A 16,706-nucleotide genomic window follows, 5' to 3' on the forward strand; every position below is an offset into this window, starting at 1 on the left:
GAGAGGACAGCCTTGCTTTCTAAACTCCCACTCAGAGGAGTCTACTGCAGCTAGGTCCAATCCTAGTCCCAGACTTGGTCAAGGGTTTATGTCTAAGCGATTATATATGCAAAGATTGTAATAATTGAGTAACAACATGGACTAGTAATGTTTCATTAGTATTAATTCAGCATGCTATCAGTCACTTCGCAAAGATCTGCCATTGGTAAAAGGTCTCCCTGCCTCAAGGAGCAACCTTGAGAGGTGTCCCAGCTCAAGGAGAGATCACCACCATGCAGCCAGCTGCTTAGCAGGGAGAGGTCAAAGAAGGCTCACTTAGGTTGTCATATTTATGGAATAAAGTGGTTGGCTCGTAGTCAAATTCCATGCAATGGGAATGGCATGCATGAGACTCCTTGTACCCACAACTTTCTTTGTTCCTTGATAATTGAGTCTTGGAAAAGCCACCTGCTATTCATGTGTTAATAGCATGATGGGTGTTCCAAGCTCATATGCATTGATGGTCACTGTGTCACTCTGCTCCTTTGTGGGTTTTCAGAGAACAGGAGTTTGTGGCCCGGCTGTGGCTCAGGCTTTTACCTCCTTCGGAGCCCGTACCAAACCACTGCTACTTTGATTAAGGAGTTGAGTGCACCCGTCACACAGCCACCTGGGACTTGCATCAGACTGACATCAGACTTCTCCATTGAATTGTGCAGCTGGATAGTACAGCTCCTTTGAACCAACTCCCACCTGCTTTCCTCAGAGAACTGGCTGCTCACAGACACAGAAAGATTTCTCTTCATTACCAAGAAACAAAAGTAAAATATGATTCAATTCGGGAAACCATAAACCACACACCTCAACTGTATGCTAAGTGCAAGCAGTACCTGCTGAGCTCTGCCTTCCACAAGGACCATCCATACAAGAACTCTTTGAGACAGACAGATAGGAAAGGACAGATATAAAGACAATGAAAGATTTAGCATTCAGACAGACTACTGAAGGACGGGAGAGATTTTAACTCCCTGAAGCTCAAACAAAGAACCATCTCAACAGTTTCTTCAGCTTCTTCAGAGCATCTTTGAGTTCCTGGTTCCTCATGCTGTAGATGATGGGGTTCACTGATGAAGGCACCACAGAGTACAGAACAGTCACCACCAGGTCCAGGGATGGGGATGAGATGGAAGGGGGCTTAAAGTAGGCAAATGTGGCAGTGCTGATAAGCATTGAGACCACAGCCAGGTGAGGGAGGCACGTGGAAAAGGCTTTGTGCCGTCCCTGCTCAGAGGGGATCCTCAGCACAGCCCTGAAGATCTGCACATAGGACAGCACAATGAAAACAAAACACCCAAAAGCTAGACAGAAACTAACCACGAGAAGCCCAGCCTCCCTGAGGTAGACATCTGAGCAGGAGAGCTTGAGGATCTGAGGGATTTCACAGAAGAACTGGTCCACATTTTCTTGGCAGAGTGGAATTGAAAATGTATTGGCTGTGTGCAGCACAGCATAGAGAAACCCACTGCCCCAGGCAGCTGCTGCTATGTGGACACAAGCTCTGCTGCCCAGGAGGGTCCCGTAGTGCAGGGGTTGGCAGATGGCAATGTAGCGGTCATAGGACATGACTGTGAGAAGGAAATATTCTGCTGAAATGAAAAAGACAAACAGAAAGGCCTGGGCAGCACATCCTGTGTAGGAGATGGCCCTGGTGTCCCAGAGGGAATTGGCCATGGCTTTAGGGACAGTGGTGGAGATGGAGCCCAGGTCGAGGAGGGAGAGGTTGAGGAGGAAGAAGTACATGGGGGTGTGGAGGTGGTGGTCACAGGCTATGGCAGTGATGATGAGGCCATTGGCCAGGAGAGCAGCCAGGTAGATGCCCAGGAAGAGCCAGAAGTGCAAGAGCTGCAGCTCCCGTGTGTCTGTGAATGCCAGGAGGAGGAACTCAGTGATGGAGCTGCTGTTGGACATTTGCTGCATCTGAGCATGGGACACTGTTCACAAAAGATAACACAATACGTTAGGGGAGATTTCTCTGAGCAAACTCAAAGCCATGTCCCATAGATACTCCCCCTGTTACACACACACTCTAATGTTTTTCCAGGAGACTTCTCTCAGCTCTGTGGCTGGAGCACTCGTTGATGCTCTCTGAGTGCGCCATGAGCAGCAGGGCCTCTGCCCACAGGATGGTGAGGAGTCAGCCCTGCTCTGTAGCAGTGGGTTCATGGGAATAGTGGGGTCGGAGGCCAGTCCTGGGAAAGACTAACGCAGTAGGACTTTTCAGCATCTGTACTCCCAGTGCTGAAGAATGGGGATGGCAAATGCAGTCTGAGAGGTTTGGACTTTTCTTTACAGCTCCCCCCATCTCACCTGGGGAGTGTTCTCAGATGTCAGAGACCTTCAGCATTTCTTCTGCACTCAGGGAGAACACAGCAAGTCCTGCAAAATAAGAGGATTGCCTGTGGCTTAGAGCAGAGTGAGGGAAGCTGGTCTGTCCTTCCATCATGTTCCCAGCTGCCCTGGAGTACACCATTTTCAGATGGAGGGTGATCACACTCCCATGTTACCCTGAAAAGTCACCAGACACTGCTGAGAGCAGAGGCACCCACTGCAGACCACTAAATGTCTCACCCTTTCTCAAGCTCTCAGCACCCCACTGCTAGCCAAGGACACGCGTGGATCATTTCACCAGCCCAACAGCATTTCCTTGGTTGTAGCGTCGCTGTCCTTCTCTGTGGGACTTTCAGATAACACGAAGTGGCTAAGGGACAGGTTTGGATTTTGGAGGGCAGCTCACAGCTGGGAAGGACAACTCAAGGAGATAACCAAGTGTCCTAACGGTGGCATCTGATTAAGAAAAAAACAGCTCATTCCCCAGCCCCACAGGCTGCGTTCCCCACAGCCCCACAGGTGAAAGCTGGGACACCTCAGTTCCATGGACACACCTGCACGGGAGGACTCACAATGTCAGTGTGTGCCTCTGCAGCTGAAACTCCATCCCCAGAGAGCCTGACAGCTAGAACAAGATAGCAATAGCAATAACACAGACAAGTGGAGAAACATGGGGAAATCATAGAATCATAGAATGGTTTGGGTTGGAAGGGACCTTAAAGATCATCTAGTTCCAACCTCCCTGACATGGGCAGGGACACCCTATTTTCTTAATATCTAGTCTGAATCTACCCTTTTTTAGTTTAAAGCCATTACCCCTTGTCCTACCACTACACTCTCTGATAAAAAGTCCCTCTCCAGCTTTCCTGTAGCCCCTTTCAGGTACTGGAAGGCTACAAGAAGGTTTCCGTGGAGCCTTCTCTTCTCCAGGTTGAACAATCCCAACTATCTCAGCCTGTCTTCATAGGAGAGGTGCTCCAGCCCTCTGATCACCTTTGTGGCCCTGCTCTGGACTCGCTCCAACAGCTCCATGTCTCTCTTGTACTGGGCACCCCAGAGCTGGACGCAGTACTCCAGGTGGGAACTCACGAGATAGCCAGGCACCCAGGAAAGTGTTACCCTTACTCAACGGTTCAGACCACCTCCCAGGCATCAACATTGCTCAGCAGTTGCTCTAAGCCCCTGTGATCTGCTGAGGCAAATGGACACGTGGCTGGAGAGCTGCACCACAGCTCTGCTGGGGCTCTGGCTGCAGAGGAGGTGGTCCACGTCTTGGACCCCACCACCCTGAAGGCAGAGGCTTTGCTTGGAGGGAAAGGAGGCAAGAGGGCTTTCTCAGAGGAAGGGGTCTGCAATGGAGGGGATGATACGGAGTTTTCTGAATTCTCCCTCCCACAACATTTCTGGGTTTAGTTTCCTCTCATTCCCTGATCGTATCCCTGCTGCCTGGAGATTTTCCTCCTGGGAGATGTTTCCCTTTCCCATGTCTTTTTCCCATCACCTCTCACAGCCCCCATCCCAACCTCTGTGCACTCACCTGGGCCCTACACAAACATGTCTGTTTTCGGGGCACTGGCTGAGTGCACGTTCTTCTTGGCAGGTGGAAAAGGGCAGGTCGGAACAACCCTGGTGAGTCCAGCAAAGGTGATGCAGGTGCTGTCCATAGGAAGAGAAGTGGCTGAAGGCACTTTCGGAGGCTCTTGGTAGACCTAGCGATCACTCAGAGTGACAGTTCAGGAGTCTCACTGACTTGTTTGTTCTGGGGAGCTCCTTTTTCATTTCTCCCCTCCCATTGCCCAAGAGTAGGAAGTTGAAAAGTCAGACTTAGAGGCTGAGTGCTGATCCTGGCAGGTGGCTGAGTCCCTGTCCCAGCACACAGCCCCCCAGGGCACAGCAAACCTGCTCGGAAGGACAGCCCTGGGCACCCCTGGGGGTACACCTGGCCTCACACCCCTGCAGCCTTCCCTGGGAGAAGGCAGGGGTCATGCCCCCCTGTCCCTCTAACAGTGAAGCAGGAAATCCTTGCTCCAGAGCACGTCCCTCTCCTCTACACAAAGCATGGGATGTGCCAGCTCTGGGACATCCCATCAGGACACTCTTGTGCATTGCCCTGCAGCCAGAGACAGAACATGTCCACAGCGGTGAAGATTTCTCTGTGAGCTCTCAGCATCCTCCCACCCAGATTGCCTTTAACCTCCCGCTGTCTCACCTGGTGCCTGCAGGCAGTGCCCTCAGCCCTGCTGCGCTTTGCAGAGGAGCTGCTCCTGGGCAGAGCTGTCTCTCTTCAGCGCTGCCCTCTTGCCATGAGCTCCCTCCTTCCCAGGAGCCCAGCCCAGCTCAGCAGCAGCAGAGGACCAGCCCAAGGCACCACTTTCTCTGCCCTCTCTGGGCTCACTGCAGATGTCCCTGCGGCTCTGCGGCTGGCAGCTCCTGAAAGGCACCGGGGTCACCCCTGGGGAACATGCTGCAACATCGCCTGAAGCAATCACCAACAGTGGAGAGAGACTGATTGCAGCAGCACAGTTGGTCCTTCCAGAGGGTGGCTCTCTATGACAGGTGTCAGTGTCCCCCTCTGGACACCAATGAGAAAGAAAAAGGACACACAGACAGGGACAGGGAGGGGTTGGCTTCCCTTGTGCAGGGCAGGGGTTCAGCTGAGGCAATGAGGCATCTCCTCGTGACCAGGAAGCCCTCGGGGTGAAGCGGGATTCAGCTCCCCACTTCAACCTCACAGACCCAGAGGAGCTGGGAATCCTCCTGGTTCAGTTCAGGTGTGCACAACAGAGTTACCAGCGTGTGAGCCCCTGCTCGGAGCCTTTGCCTTTATTCAGCGGGGACTCAGGAGCTCACATACAGACATTTTGTGATGACTGAAGTGCTAGGGTTGGTCCAAGACATGTGCAAGTGTTTGCGAGGTCTGATGGAAAATCTCTGAGAATGCCCACCTCCTTCCTGAGCATCAGCTGAGGGCCAGAGGGGGAAGGAGGAGATCCTTGGCCACCCGCAGTGACCCCAGAGGTTTAGGGCACCTGAACGTGCCTTGTGCAATACGTTCCTGAGCTGATCAAAGCGAGGAGTGCCCCAGGTCTCTCTATCTCTCTCCAATGTACTCACTAAAGCTCCAGTCACTATAAAGCTAAGGCACACCCACACCCCTGCACTGAAGACTTGTATTTCTGAGCTCACATTTTCATGCCATTCGTGCCACTCTAGTGCCATGCCAGGTGCCTGGGTGCCAAACACAACTCCACTCAGTGGGCAAACACAGCACCGAAGCTCCAGGAAAGCCCAGAGCTGGTGTGGGGCAGACACCCCAGGGCCTCCCGAAGGGGTCCGGTGACCTGAGTGACAACACGATGACATAGATGCAGGATGCAGGTCATCTCCACCCAGGGTGATGTGAGGCTGGGAGGCAGGTCATGCCAGGTTGTTCTCCCTTGCACCTGTGTTCACAGCCCTTGACTATTCTCTTGCTGAACCTCTGCTCATCTGCTTGATGCTGAGAAGAGGGAAGTTGATAAGAACAGGATCATAGAATCACTGAATGGTTTTGGTTGGAACAAAATCTCTAAAGATCATCTAGTTCCAAACCTCCTGTCATGTGCAGAGACACCCTCCACTAGACCAGGTTGCTCAAAGCCCCATCCAACCTGGCATTGAACACTTCCATGGATGGGGCATCCACAACTTCTCTGGGCAACCTCTGCCAGTGTCTCATCACCCTCACCAGATAAAATTTCTTCCTGATGTTCAATCTAAACCTACCCTCTTCCAGTTTTAAAGCATTGCCTCTTGTCTTATCACTACAGGCCCTGGTAAAAAGTCTCTCTTCATCTTCTCATAAGCCAGCTTTATATACAGTGTATGGCTGCAGTAAGGTCTCCTGTCGCGAAGCCAGATCCAGACTCCTGCTGACTACACTAGCTTGTCACAGACGGGCGATTTAGACCAATTAAAAAAACACCGCCAGGTATCAGCAAAAGCGGTTTTACTGCAACTTAATAAAGTTGGATGGCAAGGATCACTCTATTCCTTACTGCACAGAGGATATAACAATGATTCACAGCTACCAAAACAGAATCAAAGTCACCAATACAAAATCTTAGTGCACTGTTACACAAGGTTAAACGCGATATCAGTCACTTAGCAAAGATCTGCAGTGGGTAAGAGGTCTCAGCCTCAAGGAGTAACCTTGAGAGGTGTCCCAGCTCAAGGAGAGATCACCGCTGGGCAGCCAGCTGCTTAGCAGGGAGAGCTCAAAGAAGATACCCTTAGGCTGCCACATTTATGGAATAGAGTGGTTGGCTCATACTCAAATTCCATGTGATGGGAAAGGTATGCATGAGACTCCTTCATGAGCAGCTGGGGAACCCCAGGGTGAGGAGATGGGCGCTTCCTCTGGGGTGCATCACGGGACCTTGCAGGGAGCCATTTTTGCTGGAAACTGTGGCTGGCAGGATGGAAATGTCTCTGTCAGCAGGAATATTCCCCAGGGAACATGGGCTCTCGCAGCTCCACAGCCTGACCCTGAACCCACTGTCCCCAAGACGTGGCCCTTCCTCACCGCCATCTCCTTGTGCTCTGCTCCCCCCGATCAGCCTCAGGAAGACACCCCGACACCTGGGCAGGCAAGCACCAGCTCTGGGTCATACCCCCAAAGGCTTTTAATAAGAACAAATGTGGAGGCAGGGGGTAAACACAGGAGAATAAAACCAGAGGCAATGCCCGGCTGTTTCTGCTGCCCGTGGGAAAAGGCAGACGGTTCCCTGGTGCTCACGGCTCTCCCAGCTGCACAGACCTCTCCTCCCTCCTGGCTGCACCCAGCTGCACGGCAGGGACGGGCTGTCCTGGCCCGGGGCCCAGGGACTGTTGGGCACTGAGCTCTGGTGTCACAGCCTTTGTGTCCTCAGGGGGATGTGCCAGAGACACCTCGTCAGCATCGTCATAGCCTGTGCTCTCCGGGGACAGGGACCAGGCATCTCCCTCAGCTCCAGGGGCCCCAGCACTTCTCTGGGAGCGCAGCTTTGCCCCTGCAGGCAGCAAGGCAGCCCATTGCACGTTCGTCCCATGAGGTGCCCTCCTGGTCTCTACATCACCTTCCCCCTTCTCCTCACCACTCCTGAGGTGGTCAGATCCCTCTCCCACCCCTGGTCTCCCCAAGGAAAACTCCCAGGGCAGGTTCCCCCATCCCAGGATTTTGGGCTCTCAGTATGGCAGCGATTCATCCAGCAGCAGGGATGGCACCCCAGGAACCAGCAGCACTATCTTTGCCTCTCACCTCCAGGTGCATCCCTGGGCCCTGCTCCCTCCTCTGGGGCCCTGGGCATTTCCCAGTCTCCCTGACCAGAGGCAGGATCCTCCCCAGGGTCAGAAACCTCCCTGGCATCATCATAGCCATCTGCTGGGTCACCTCTGGGCCCGACAGGGACGTCTGAAAGGAGAGGAGAGTTGGTGACAGTGAGAAGACACGTCCTGCAGAGCAGAGGATGGGAGGATGTGCGGGGACATGGGGCTCAGACACTGGTTTTGGCAGCACCACAGGAGACCCTTGCCTGTGTCCTCCCCAACATTCAGAGTGACACCACTGTCCATCCCAAGTCTGCAGGGAGGAGAGATCCACCCCTTCCTGCCCCCTGTTACCTGGTGCTGACCCCAGATCATCCTCCTCCTCACTGTCCCCGGGCTGGGGCTGCACCTTGGTCAGGGACCCCTCTGAATAGGAGCCTGGAGAGAGGCGATGCCGGTGTTATGGGAGTGCGCTCTGCTGACCCAGCTTGGGCTCAGTGCTGCTGGGGACAGGGGACCCACCGAGCCAGGGCTGCATGGGGAGGAGGGCTCAGGACTCAGCCTGCTCCCCTGGGACAAACCCCCTCTCACAGGGGCTCCCAGAGCTGCCCTGGGACAGCCCCTTCCCTCACCCCTCAGGTGTCCGGTGGGACGCAGGGACAGGCAGAGAGGGGCTGTCCCCAGCTGGGATGGGCAGAGCTGGTGGGGAGGAAGCTCCTCTCCCACGCCCACCACCTGGCTGCTGTCCCCACACACCCCACAGCCCCACAGCTGCAGGGACCATGGGCCAGGGGGCTGCAGGGGGGCAGCCTTGGGTGGGGTCCAGGGCAAAGAGCCCTGCAGATGTGCCCCCCATCAGGGACCCACACCCACCTGAGCCGCTGAACCTTGCCTGCTTCTCCCATGCCGGGCTGTAACCGATCTCCTCGTACAGGGCCTCAGGGAAGGGCTCCCAAGCTCTCTCGGAGCCTGCGGACAGAGGCAGGGCTGGCTCAGGGATGGGCAGAGAGGGGACGGCATCCTGCTCTGCTCCACCAGCCCTCTGCCCCTGGGACAGCCCAGGGCTGGCCCCACAGCACAGCCCCACTGCGCTGTCCTGTCACCGCTGACACTTGCTCAGGAAGGGCAATGTCCCCATGGAGATGGTCAGGGGCAGCGACACCCTCACACCATCCCCTCAGAGATAGCCCTCGTGCCCCTCTGGGCCCTGGGCCAGGTCCCTGGTGCTGACCTTGGAGCAGCTCCTGCCTTTCCTCTGTCCCTGGAGCTGCCCCCTCCCTGCCCCATGGATCCATAGCACGGCCCCTGCCCTGCTGGGGGGTAGGTAAGGGTGGGACAGAGGAACAGCCTGGGGGCCTGATGCCACAGGGATGGACCCTGCTGTCCCATGCTTCTCCCAGCATCTCCCCTGCCCCACAGCCCCCTCCAGAGCTGCCCAGAGCACTGCCAGTGGCACATCCTCACCTGTCTCCCCTCTGCTCCCATCTCCCCCAGCCCAGCTCGGCCATTGCTCTCCTTGCCCCATCCCTAACTCCCCCCGAGTCTGGACTCTCTCTACCCCTTGCTGCTGGTGGGCCATGGTCAGGCAGTCAATGGGGTGGCACATGGGAACACAAGCAGCACACACTCTTGTCCCCCCAGCTCTCCCTGTACCCCTCACTGACACCCCACAGCCAGGAGGCATCTTCCCCATGGACCGTGGGGGAAGGACCCACCTCTGCGCCCAGCCCTAGCGCTCCACACTTGCCCGGCCAGGAGGGCCAGGAGCAGGCAGAGGAGGGCTCCCAGGATGATGCAGATGATGACGGGCAATGAGACTCTCCCGCTGCCCGTCGGACTGCCCCAGGTGGGATCTGCATGGGCAGGAACACAGAAATAGCAGCAGCAGGCCTGGGAGAGGTGGGGGGCTGGGACAGCCCAGTCCTGACCCCCCCCTTACACCGGGGGGGGTAAGGGACCCCAGGGGAGGGAGTGATGGGGAAGCTCCCACCCTACCGGGTAATGACAGCCCTCCCAAACCCCTCCCCCACCGCTAACCCGGGGACACCTCTTGGGAGTTTCACACCCCAGCAAGGAGCCCCTTCCCTCCGGCTGTGGGTCACAGCCTGGCCCTGGGAAGACCCAGCGCTGACGGGGAGGACAGCTTACCTGCTCGGGGGGTTGGTGCTGCCGTCCTGGGTGCAGCTGCAGAGGAGGAGAAGGAGAGCAGGGCTGAGAGGCTGGGTGTGCAGGTACCAGGGAGCCTTCTCTCTGGCACGCCGTGTGTGTGTGTGCACGTGTGCGGACATCCCTGACACATCCCACCCAAAGTGTCCCTCCTGCGGGGCTGGTCAGGGTGGCCAGGAAGGAGCCCAGGGCCATGGGCAGGACAGTGCAGGCAGCCCAGGAGATGCCCCCAGGGGGCTGCAGGGCCCTGCAGGCAGAGGCTGGAGGACATCCAGCCCCACAGAAGCTGCTGCCCACTCGGCACCAGGCTCCCAGGCACTGCACGGACAGCCTTGCTCTCAGGAGCTCTACAGCCATGCTGGGACCCAGCGGGGAAAATGCCTACCCCAGCTCCTTGCCAATACCCCCATGAGGGATCCCAGCCCTGCCCCTCACCCGAGCAGTTCATAGCAGCGTCCTCCTTATGCCGGCAGGCACCGCTGTCCCCAGGCTGGGCCCAGCAGTCCTGTAGAGACGGCTCTGTCCCCTGGCACTCCACCTTCTCCAGCCAGATGGGGCCCGTTCCCTCCCCAAACGCAGCCTCGCCCAGGGCAGATACTGCGGGGCCACAGCCCAGCTGCCTGCATGCCACCTCGGCATCCTGCATGTCCCATGAGTCGTCGCACACCGTCCCCCAAGAGCCACGGTGCCACACCTCCACTCTGCCCGAGCACCCCTTCTCGCCTCCCACGGCACGAATCTTCTCCCTGTCTGGAGAAGGCAGAAGCCTCTCAGGGCATGGGACAGCAGGCAGAGCCCTGCCAGCTGAGACAGGCACGCAGAGGAGCAGCTACCTGTGCAGCTCGTGGAGTTTGGGCACGTGGCCCCCAGGGCCGGGGGCGTTTCTGGCTGTCTCCCTGGAGAAGGAAATGCAGCAGTGAAGGGGCTGCTGCAGGGGGGTCGTGTGGCAGACAGCGGGGCTGAGTTCTGCTCGCACATCCCTGTGCCACCTCATTCATGGATGCAGCTGAACCCTGGTCATTCAGGGGACACACACGGCATACGGTGGGGGACCCTGACTGCTCAGCCCCAAAGGGAGCAGGAGGAGGGGACGCTCCTTGGAGCCCTGACAGGTCCCTTCCGAGACCTTGCCTGGAGACACCTCTGCCTCCCCCAGGCACTGCTGGGAGCCCGGCTGGCAACTGCTGGTGAATGTGTGGGGCTCTGAGAGCTGAAGTCCCCTTTGTGCCACCACCAGCAGCAGCAGCAGCAGCAGGAGGGTCTGGCATGGGAAGAAAAAGCCCCTGTGGGCTCTGTCTCTGCGTTTGACAATGCCCAGCAGGGAGCAGGAGCTGGGGATGCTGGTGCCCGGGTGGCTCAGAGTTACCGTTGCAGCTGATGTGGGTCTCATCTCGCAGGTTATCGCAGGACTGTGGGTCCCAGGGAGCGGAGGGACACTGCCAGAAGGAGCTGTTTCTCTCCCCACACTCCACGCGATCCAGCCAGGCGGGGCCAGTCAGCCTGCCAGAGGTTGGGTACGATTCCAAGGATTTTGCATCCCCACAGCCCAGCTCCTTGCAGGCCAGCGACACCGTTTTGGGAGTCATTGAGTTGGAGCAAATGCTCCCCCATGTCCCGTTATAGAAAACCTGCAGGCGCCCGGAGCAGGTGGTGCTGTTCTCCAGCCTCAGGGCCACGAACTCTGGGATGAAAGGCACCGAGGGGGAACAGGCTGGTCTGGAGCTGTGGGAGTAGGGTTACCCCTGCAGCCCCCATGCCCTCAGCCAGGCAAAGGCATGGCCAGCAAGTCCCCCTTGCACCCATGGACAGAGAAAATTCATAGAATCCTAGAATCATAGAATGGTTAGGGTTGGACAGGATCTCAAAGATCATCTAGTTCTGACCCCCCTGCTGCGGGCAGGGACACCCTCCACTAGACCACGTTGCCCAAAGCCTCATCCAACCTGGCCTTGAACACTTCCAGGGATGAGGCATCCACAACCTCTCTGGGCAACCTGTTCCAGGGCCTCACCACTCTAACAGTAAAGAATTTCTTTCTAACATCTAATTTAAATCGACCCTCCTTCAGCTTGAACCCATTACCCCTTGTCCTGTCACTACACTCCCTGATAAACAGTCCCTGACCATCTTTCCTGTAGGCCCCTTCAGGTACTGGTAAGCCGCAATTAGATCTCCCTGGAGCTGCCTTTTCTGCAGGCTGAAGAATCCCAACTCTCTCAGCCTGTCCTCATAGGAGAGGCGCTCCAGCCCTCTGATCAGCTTCGTGGCCCTGCTCTGGACTCTCTCCAACAAGTCCCTGGTGGACAGACAACCCTGCCCTCCCCACTAACCCGTGGGCACAACTGAGCTCCTCAGAGACCCCCAGTGGGACTGAGGGGACCTGTGCATGGGTGTCCCCAGGATGGGCTTGGGCAGGGGCTCAGAGGCAGCCAGCGACAGCCTCAAGCATTGCCAGCTCTCCCCTTAGCCCGGCCTCCCCAGGCACTGGGCTCCCACCACAGCTCCCAGCACAGACCTGAGCAGACGACTCCTGCGTCCTCTTTGTGCCCACAGTCGTGCTTCCCCCAGGACCCTGCCGGGCAGTCCCAGAGAGCAGCTTCGGCCCCGGAGCAGTTCACGCTCTCCAGCCAGATCTGCCCGGAGCCTTCCCCGAACCGAGCAGAGCCAACCGCCTCCACCGCCCCTCCGCAGCCCAGCTGGTGGCAAACGATGGCGGCATCGGGCAGGTCCCAGCCATCATCACAGATGGTCCCCCAGCTGCCCTGGTAGTAGATCTCCACTCTCCCAGCACAGCGCCCGGACCCGTTCACCAGCCGGACCTGCTGGCTCCCTGCAGCGGGAAGAAACCCCAGTTGCTGTCAGGGGCTGGTGCCCACCCAGCCCAGAGCCTGGGGGGCCCCTGCAGTGCCACTCACCCCAGCAAACGACCCCCACGTCCTCTGCAATCCTTGCTGCCAGCGCACTCTCGGCCAGGGAGGTGTTGCAGAGGGTCAGGCTGGCCTCATGCCCTGCGCACCGCACCCCTCGCAGCCCCACAGGACCTGTCCCTCTCTCAGGCTTCGGGGGGTTGTAGGCTGTCTCTGCCTCTCCGCACCGCAGCTACTGGCACACCACGCTGGCCTCCTGCATGTCCCACTGGTCATCCAGGACTCTGCCCCATGTCCCGCGCTGGAAGATCTCCACTCGCCCGTCACACCGGCTCCCTCCACCCACCAGCCGCAGGGATGCGGAGCTGGCTGAGCCTGGGGAGAGCAGCCACATCCCAGCCCTCAGCAGCACCAGAGAGCCCAGGAACCTGAGGTGCCTCTCCAGGCTCTGGAAACCTCATGGTGCCCTGAAGCTCATCTGCCTGCCCCCAACCCTCTGCAGCAAGCTTCAGGAGCAGGTTTCCACACTGTTGGTTTCCCAGTCCCTGAGCCTTCCTGGGCAAGACACTCTCTTGGCTCTTGCTGGGGCAGAGCCACCCAGCACGTCCCTGCTGAGGCAGATGGGGCAGCTCCCGCAGGAGGGAGCAGCAGGTGGTGCAATGGCCTGGGGATGGGCAGCACCAGGACAAGCCTTGCCCAACCTCAGCAAGCTGGCACTGGCACTGCTGAGACACGGGGCAGCACACACATCTCTGTCCCTCTCTGCGCCCCTGGGGAACGGGGACTGGGAGCCAGTGTCCCTGGCAGGGAGCAGAGCGAGGGGGCCCTTTCTGACCAAACAGGCCCAGCTTGGGTCTTGTGCTGAGCAGAAGCCAGGGCAAAGCCCAGTCCTGCTCTGCAGCTCACACCCCTGCTCTGCTGCTGCTGCTGCTGGGGACAGGTGGGCAGCCCCTCTGGGTGTGGGATTGGGCTCTGTGGGACTCTCTGTGGGGCTGGGACAGGGCTGTCTGCAGCCGGAGGGATGGAGCTGAGCCCCACAGCCCCCGCATCATGAGGGCAGGGGACCCCAGGCCTGGCTCAGTCCTCAGCTCTCCCACATCAGAGCATTCAGTCTGAGCACATCAAGATCTCCACATCACTCCTGGTGAAGCTGGGGTTTCTCCAGGGACAAATTCACCCTGCTGCTGCCGCCATGGGGTCCCTTGATTTGGGTGGCCATGTCACACCCAAGGGGAAAATGGAGTCAACACAGCACTCACCTGAGCAAATGACAGCAGCGACATTCTCGTGGGAGCATGGTGAGGCTCCCAGGGCAGTCACTGGGCACCATCCCAGGTGGCCTTCAGTCCCATCACAGTGGAATGACTCTCTCCAGGTGGGGCCCGTGCCTCTCCCAAAGTGCCCTCCTCCAGGAATGGACTCAGCAAACCCACAGTTGAGGTGATGACAGAGAACGTGGGCGTCCAAGAGGTCCCAACGGGAAGCACAGAGGGTGCCCCAGGTCCCCAGCACCTGGACCTCCACCCTCCCATCACAAGCTGTGCTGCCATTCACCAGCCTGAACCCTGTGTACTCTGGGGACAGAGGAAGATGAGAGAGGCTGCATTGGTGCTCATAGCTGGAGGATGGGTCAGAGGGACAGCCTTCCTTTCTGCTCCTTCTGCAGTCTCTTAGGGCTGCAGAAAACCACATCACCCCTCCTGCCTTCACACCCAGCACAGCACAGTCCCCGTCCTGCTCCCCGTCCCCAGCTCACACTCAGCATTCAACACCCCACCCTGAGTCCTTACTTGTGCAGGTGAGACCGGCAGTGTTGGCTTGGGTGCAGGGCTGGTCCCTGGGGGACCCTCTTGGGCAGGAGGCGAGAAGGGATTCATTCCCCAAACACTGCAGCTCTCTGTCCCAGATGGAACCACCACTTTTTCCAAAATGAGCTGCCCCAGGCATGGACAGGGCTACGCCGCACTGCAGCTCCCCACAGACCACGTCAGCGGCTTTGGGACCAAAGTCTGAGTCACAGACAGCTTTCCACTGGTCCTTGTCATAGATCTCCACTCGTCCTGAGCAGGGGCTGTCCCCTCCAACCAGCTGGACAAATCCTGGAGCAACCAAAGACCCCTGTGAGGTCCCAGAGCCCTCTGGCTTTTGCTTGACCACGTCTCACCTCATCTCTGAGGTGGCCACAGGCAAAGAGCCTCACAACTATCCCAGCAGCTGCCAGTGGGTGCTGATGGCACAAACACACCAGAGACCCCCCGACCACTCTTCAGAAATCAGCACAGCACTCGGGGGCTGGCTTTTCTCCCAAACCCACAGGCACCACTTAAGTCAACTGCTGCTATTCTGGAGACCCTGGGCTGCTGGGAACTGGCCCCAGGCCCTGCAGCACCCAGAGCTCTTGGCCCCAAGGAGATGGGCCCAGGTGCTGTTGGCTGTTGCAGCCTGCTCTGCCCCACCCAGCTCAGGGCCAGGCGCAGGAACCCCTTGGAGCCACCAGAAATGCACCCCAGTCCCACATGGTTCTCGGGCTGTTGGGGCACTGCTGGGAGATGGGACATGTCACAGGGCACAGATGCAGTGTGGGTGTACCTACAGTCACTGTCTGCACCAGCCCCCAGCTCCAGCACCTGCCCAGGGAGGGTCCTCAGCCAGGGCCAGAGTGCAGTGCCAGGCGTGCACAGCCCTGGCCAAGGGCTGGTCAGAAGGCAGGAGAGCGGGCAGAGGAGCAGCCCTGGGCTGACACGAGCTCCCAGTGCAAGGACAGGCACCAAGGAGAGCCAGCAAGTGCTGGCCAAGGCCCTGTGACACAGGGCAGCCAGGGGCTGGGGTAGGCAGGAGAGGCTGGGCAGCAGGTCAGCACTGCCTGCACAGGGGTGTTTCCCTCTGGGCTGGCTCTCATGGGGTGACCCTGGAAGAGGCATGAGGTGGCCATGGGCCACCCTGCTCTTCTGCCCAAGCCCAGTGCTGCTCCCCTCTCAGCAGACCCTCAGCTTTGGGGGGCTCGGGCCTGCGAGTGAACACAACCCAGAAGTCCCCGATGACCCTGGGCCCTTCCGTGGGGCTGTGGGTGGCCACGTGAGCTGCTCTCAGTGTCTCTGGCATGGGGGAACCAGGTCCTTGGTGCTGCCAGACAGCTCCTGTGTGAACAGGAGGAGAAAGATGGGAACCAACAGAGACTGCAGGGCATGGTGGGCTTTCATGTCCCAGCCCCAGGCACCCACGGAGGGTGGGCTGAGCCACACCAGGGGTCAGGCGGTGGCAGGTTAGCCCTGGGCTTTCCTCAGGGACCAGGGAAACCAGCAATGACAGCCCCAGCTCAGCAGTGTGACTGGCCACACCGGGAACTTCTCCAGTTCCCTCTTGTTTCCCTGAGAGCACAGCCAGGTCCCTTCCCCATCCTGGCCACAAAGGTGGGGAACGGGCTGGCCCCTTACCTGAACATGTCACTCCAGCATCCTCACTGTGAAGACAATACTCTTGAGACCTTTCTGTTGTTTTGCAGTCAGACAGGGCAGACACGTTGCCGTGACACTCAACATCAAACATCCAAATGGGGCCAGATCCTGGCCCAAAGTGTGCATTCCAATGTGCTTCAACAGCAAACCCACAGTCCAGCTGCTTGCAAACCACTGCAGCATCAGCCATGCCCCAGTAGTCATCACACACAGTTCCCCACTGGCCCTGTTGTTTCACTTCCACTCTTCCAGCACAGTGTTGGCCACCATTTTCCAGCCTCACCTCCGCAGCCCCTTCAAACACCAACATGGGAACAGTCAGGAGAGCACCAAGACCTGGACTGCAGGTCTGGAGGTCCCTCCTGACCATGCTGAGTCACAGGCACCAGCGTGGGAGCCCTCCCCCTTCCACACTGTCCCCAGGGCAGTCTCGGGGTCCCTTTACTCTCCATGTCCTGCAAAGGGCTGGAGGTGCCCAGCTCTGGCCCTGCTGGGCCATTCACCACCCCACAGCCTGCAGGACCTCCTCCCACCTCAATGACCCCCTGCCCATGCCCACCAGCAC

The 16,706-nt window shown here is 58.3% G+C and overlaps 1 protein-coding gene and 1 pseudogene across 1 annotated transcript; both read right to left on the reverse strand.

The window, feature by feature from the left end:
* Positions 1–1,014: 1,014 nt before the first annotated feature.
* On the reverse strand, positions 1,015–1,956 carry LOC129196874 (olfactory receptor 14C36-like). Its single transcript, XM_054804845.1, has one exon. It carries the CDS (start codon positions 1,954–1,956, stop codon positions 1,015–1,017), a length of 942 nt encoding a protein of 313 aa, XP_054660820.1.
* A 403-nt stretch (positions 1,957–2,359) lies between these two features.
* On the reverse strand, positions 2,360–16,425 carry LOC129196875 (antigen WC1.1-like; annotated as a pseudogene).
* Positions 16,426–16,706: the final 281 nt, after the last annotated feature.

This window comes from Grus americana, chromosome 27, assembly GCF_028858705.1.
Source record: "Grus americana isolate bGruAme1 chromosome 27, bGruAme1.mat, whole genome shotgun sequence".
NCBI lineage: Eukaryota > Metazoa > Chordata > Aves > Gruiformes > Gruidae > Grus > Grus americana.